At 49.1% G+C, this 3,960-nt stretch overlaps 1 protein-coding gene across 1 annotated transcript in view; it reads right to left on the bottom strand.

The window, feature by feature from the left end:
- Snrnp70 (small nuclear ribonucleoprotein U1 subunit 70) overlaps window positions 1-3,960 on the bottom strand; it is a 16,782-nt gene that overhangs the window by 5,521 nt on the left and 7,301 nt on the right. The window contains exons 5-7 of the mRNA XM_010640889.3: window positions 2,785-2,849; window positions 2,583-2,645; window positions 583-664 (exon numbers count right to left, since the gene is read on the bottom strand). Of these exons, the coding sequence (XP_010639191.1) occupies window positions 583-664; window positions 2,583-2,645; window positions 2,785-2,849 (210 nt within the window). The remainder of the gene's footprint in view (window positions 1-582; window positions 665-2,582; window positions 2,646-2,784; window positions 2,850-3,960) is intronic.

Here is a 3,960-nt window from a genome sequence, read left to right as displayed (position 1 = left end):
CCCTGCCCACCCCCACCCGCCCATCCCTGCCCCTGTGGGCGCTGCGCAGCCTCAAGGGGGCTCTGGAGCTGTGGGGGGAGCGCCAAACACGCCCGCTGGACCCGCTGCTGCCCCACAGCCTGGAGCAACAGGGTGGGGGCCAGGATGGGGAGGTGGAGGGTCAGGGTGGCCCAGCCCCAGCTCTACTGGGGGGGAAGTGAGGGCAGGTTCAAAGGCCAGTCCTTATGCAGCCTTGCCTCCCCCAGCCCCAAGTGGGGAAATAATGGGGAGAGACTCCCTGAAAATCCAACCCTTACCCCCCACCTCCAGCTGGCCCCAGCCCCCACCCAGTTCCCTCCTTGCTCCGAGGTTCAACGTGTGGCACTTACCTCCCGGGGCTCACACACACACACACACGTTGTGGGGGATTTGGTTTTTGTTTTTTAAAAAACACATATATAAAAAAAAAAGATATATCAGAAACAGAGGGAGAAGAGACATTGCTAATGTCAGGAGTTGGCAGGGAGGGGGACAGACAATGGAGGAGGGTGGGGCAGAGAAGTGAGAGAGGGCAGCAGGAAGGCAGAGGCTGGAGGTACTCACAGTGCATGTCCCGCTCGTGCTCGTACTCGATGAAGGCGTAGCCGCGGGGCTTTCCCGAGCGCTTGCTGTAGACCATGTGTATCTGCAGAGAGGGGCCAGGTGAGCACGAGGCCTTCAGACCTGCCCTCTGTCCCTCAAGAGCTCTCAGTAACTCTCGCTCTAGCTCTAATGATGAAAGCAACAGACACGGAAGCAGAGGGGCACAGAGGGGATACTTTGAAAAAAGGACACTTAAACTAAGAACTAAAAAGAGATGAGAAGCGAGGCATCATCTTACAAGTGCAGCAGGAGGCACTCCAAGGAATAGGCCATGGGAGGCACTTTAGTGAGGAAGGAAGGTATTGATGGTGGGGTTCCTGGGAAAGTGAGGCTTCAAAGATGGACAGGCACCAGGGCTCCTAAGTGTCCCCAGTGAAAGGTTGAGTATGGACTCTGAGGAACTGAGGACACTGAGCAAAAAAGGGTCAATGTGGACAAGCCACTGGAGCTAGGGTTAAAGCAGAGGAGTTCTGAATACACTGAGCAGGGAGCTCCAGGGCAAGAGAAGAAAGGGTGCTACAGACACACCCCAAATGCACAAGGTAGAAAGGTGGCCAGGGAGCTCAAGGCACCATAGAAGGGGTCTTACTGAAGGGGTGCCAGCAAGGGAAGGATATTGGGCAAGGTGTGCAAGCCACCTAGGCAGCTGAAGGCCAAAGGGCAAAGGACCTGGAGGCCACTGATGAAAAATCTGAACCTCTGTCCCATGTGCTAGGAAGCCATGAGCAGAGGCGACAGGGTCCTCTCTGGGTGTCAGACCCCTCTAGGACCATGTGGAGAATGGACTAACAGAATGGTCTACACAGGATTCTTGGGATAGAGGGTGAGGATGAATCAGAAAGACATCTGGGAAATGACAGAATCTGAGTTGGTCCTCAAAGGTAGGACATCTGTCTACTCACATCGCTACCCTGAGCTTACTGCATTTTAGGACTTGATTGCTACAACCCTACAGCCTCCAAAATCAAACTGAGATTCCAAACTGAGCAGAAGTGGGATCAAAGAAAACCAGAGGCCGGAAATCTCAAGGAATCCAGTGCTATGAGAGCCGGTGCCAGGGGGATGTCAGCAGAGCCCACTCATATCCAGCACCAGGCTTAGCAGCTTCACATGGTCCACTGGGGGTGTCCACCTTCCCAGAGAAGGGAAGAAGACGCAAAGCTCCTGTGGCTTCAGTTAAATGAAGAAATGTTGGATATACAAAGCTTTGCTCTAAAACAGAAGCCAGCAGACCCAGCATGGTGGTATACATCTATAATCCCAGCACTCAGAGGCTGAAGCAGGAGGATCACTGTGAGTTCCGGGCCAGCCTGGGCTTCATAGCAAGTTCAAGACAGCCAGAACTGCATGTTAAGACCCTGTCTTAAAAACATCATGTAAATTCCAAGACCTGTCATGTGAAGGTACAGGATCCCAGTAATGAATGTAACTGTATTGTACACCTAGATTGTACCAATAAACTCAATAAAAAGAAAACAATTTTTTTAAAAATACAAATGATAAATGTAACTGTACTGTGTACTTAAAAAGTACCAAAAAAACTCAATGAGAAAAACAAAAAACATCAAGTAAATAAAATAAGAAATAAAAATAAAACAGGAACCGACAACAGTTTTCAGTAAAGGGCCAGCAAGCACATCCCAGCCCTGAGGGCCAAATAGTCTATCATAATCCAACTCTGCCTTCCACAGTAGCAGCCAGATAACATGTAAACTAATGTGCTTGCCTGTGTATCAACAAATCAGCATTTACAAAGAGCTAAGTGTATAGTTTGCTGATACTTGCTCTCTATCAACTAAGTCATTCATTACTTCTCATTTTGCTTCTACTACTTAGGCTACATGAAAGGATAAAAATCCTGCAATGGAGGTGCTACCTTCAGGGCTAGGAGCCCAGCACCCCCCACTCTAGGATACTTCCCCCAGCCCCTGCACACACACACCCCAGCCTAACCCACTTACTCTTTTGATGGGTCCATACACTTCAAACTCTCTCCGAAGCTTGGATTCTGTTGTGTCATAGTTCTACAAGGAGACAGTTTCAAAGTTAAGGGAGAAGGAAGCTGTCTTGAAGCCTTTGAGCAGTCCCCAGACAAGCCTACAGTTCTGAGAGACCCAGGAACTTGGCAGGTAGGGGTTCTGGGGCTGGGAGCTGCAGACTCACCACTCTGGCCACGAAGAGAGTCTTGAAGGCATCACCCTGAGCATTGGGATCATTGTGTGGATCCCCTGTGTAGGAAGAAGACACTCCATAAGGTTTCTGTATCCGCAGGAACTAAGACAGATACAGACAGATGGACAGAGGCCATGGAGACAAAGAGAGAATTGGGGGAGGCCCCCTAGAAGAAAATAGCTGGTGACCTGGCACATCCTTCTAGTTTCCCTAAAGCAACAGCCTTTACTGGAACAACAAATCATGATTAGGGTGCCAGAATGAGCTGACTTCAAGCTGAAAGGATGTGGCAAGCCTGAGTGGCAGCCTGAATGCCGGACAATCCTATGTACTCTACAGGTCCCACCCCTCCCAAGTGCAGGAAGCCCAAGTGGAGAGACAGCTTCATGTGGAGGACTGAGCTCTCTCCAGCTCTCTCCCTCACTTCCTCAAGCCAAGACACACTGCCACCTATGGGACATAGTCTGCAACTACAGCCCAGGGAATCCTGAGATCAAGCAACTGGAGTGCTGGGGTTACTAGTGTGCCAAGCAAAATAAAATAATTTTAGATTTGGATGTGTAGCCCAGCATGTGAGAGACCCTGGTTTCAATCCCCAGAATTACCAAGAAAGCAATTCCTGTTTGGTCATGGTGGAGCACTATGGGAAGCTGACACAGGCAAGAAGATCACCAAGTTCAAGGGCAAACTGACCAAACTTAGTGAGACCCTACCTCAAAATAAAGTTTAAAAAAAAAGGTCAGGAGTATAGGGTATAGTTCCATGCAAAAGCCCAGGTTCAATACCCAGTACTGACAAGAAAAAAAAAAAGGAGAGAGAGACAAGCAAGAGTTCCCTAATGCTGGACCAAAACTTGCAATCCTCCTGCTTCAGTTGGGATTACCTCCTGAACAGTTGGAATTACCAGTGACTTTTTTTTTTTGTACCGGGGATCAAACTCAGGACCTTGCATTTGCAAGGCAGGCAGCTGCACCACTGAGCTTAAACCCCAGCCCAACCAGTGACTTTTAAGGAATTTCTTAAAAACCAGCAGTCTAAGGTCAAACTTAAGACAGCAACTGATGGATGCTGGGGATTTAGTTCAGTGGTTCTGCTGCCTGCCTTGTTAAGTGCAAGGACCAGAGTTTAATCCCCGGAGCAAAAAAAAAAAAAAAAAAAAATCAAAGA

Source organism: Fukomys damarensis, unplaced genomic scaffold, assembly GCF_012274545.1.
Source record: "Fukomys damarensis isolate Sample0158 unplaced genomic scaffold, DMR_v1.0_HiC HiC_scaffold_19, whole genome shotgun sequence".
Taxonomy (NCBI): domain Eukaryota; kingdom Metazoa; phylum Chordata; class Mammalia; order Rodentia; family Bathyergidae; genus Fukomys; species Fukomys damarensis.
Note: the sequence above shows the minus strand (reverse complement) of the source record. Positions and strands in the feature narration are given on the sequence as shown.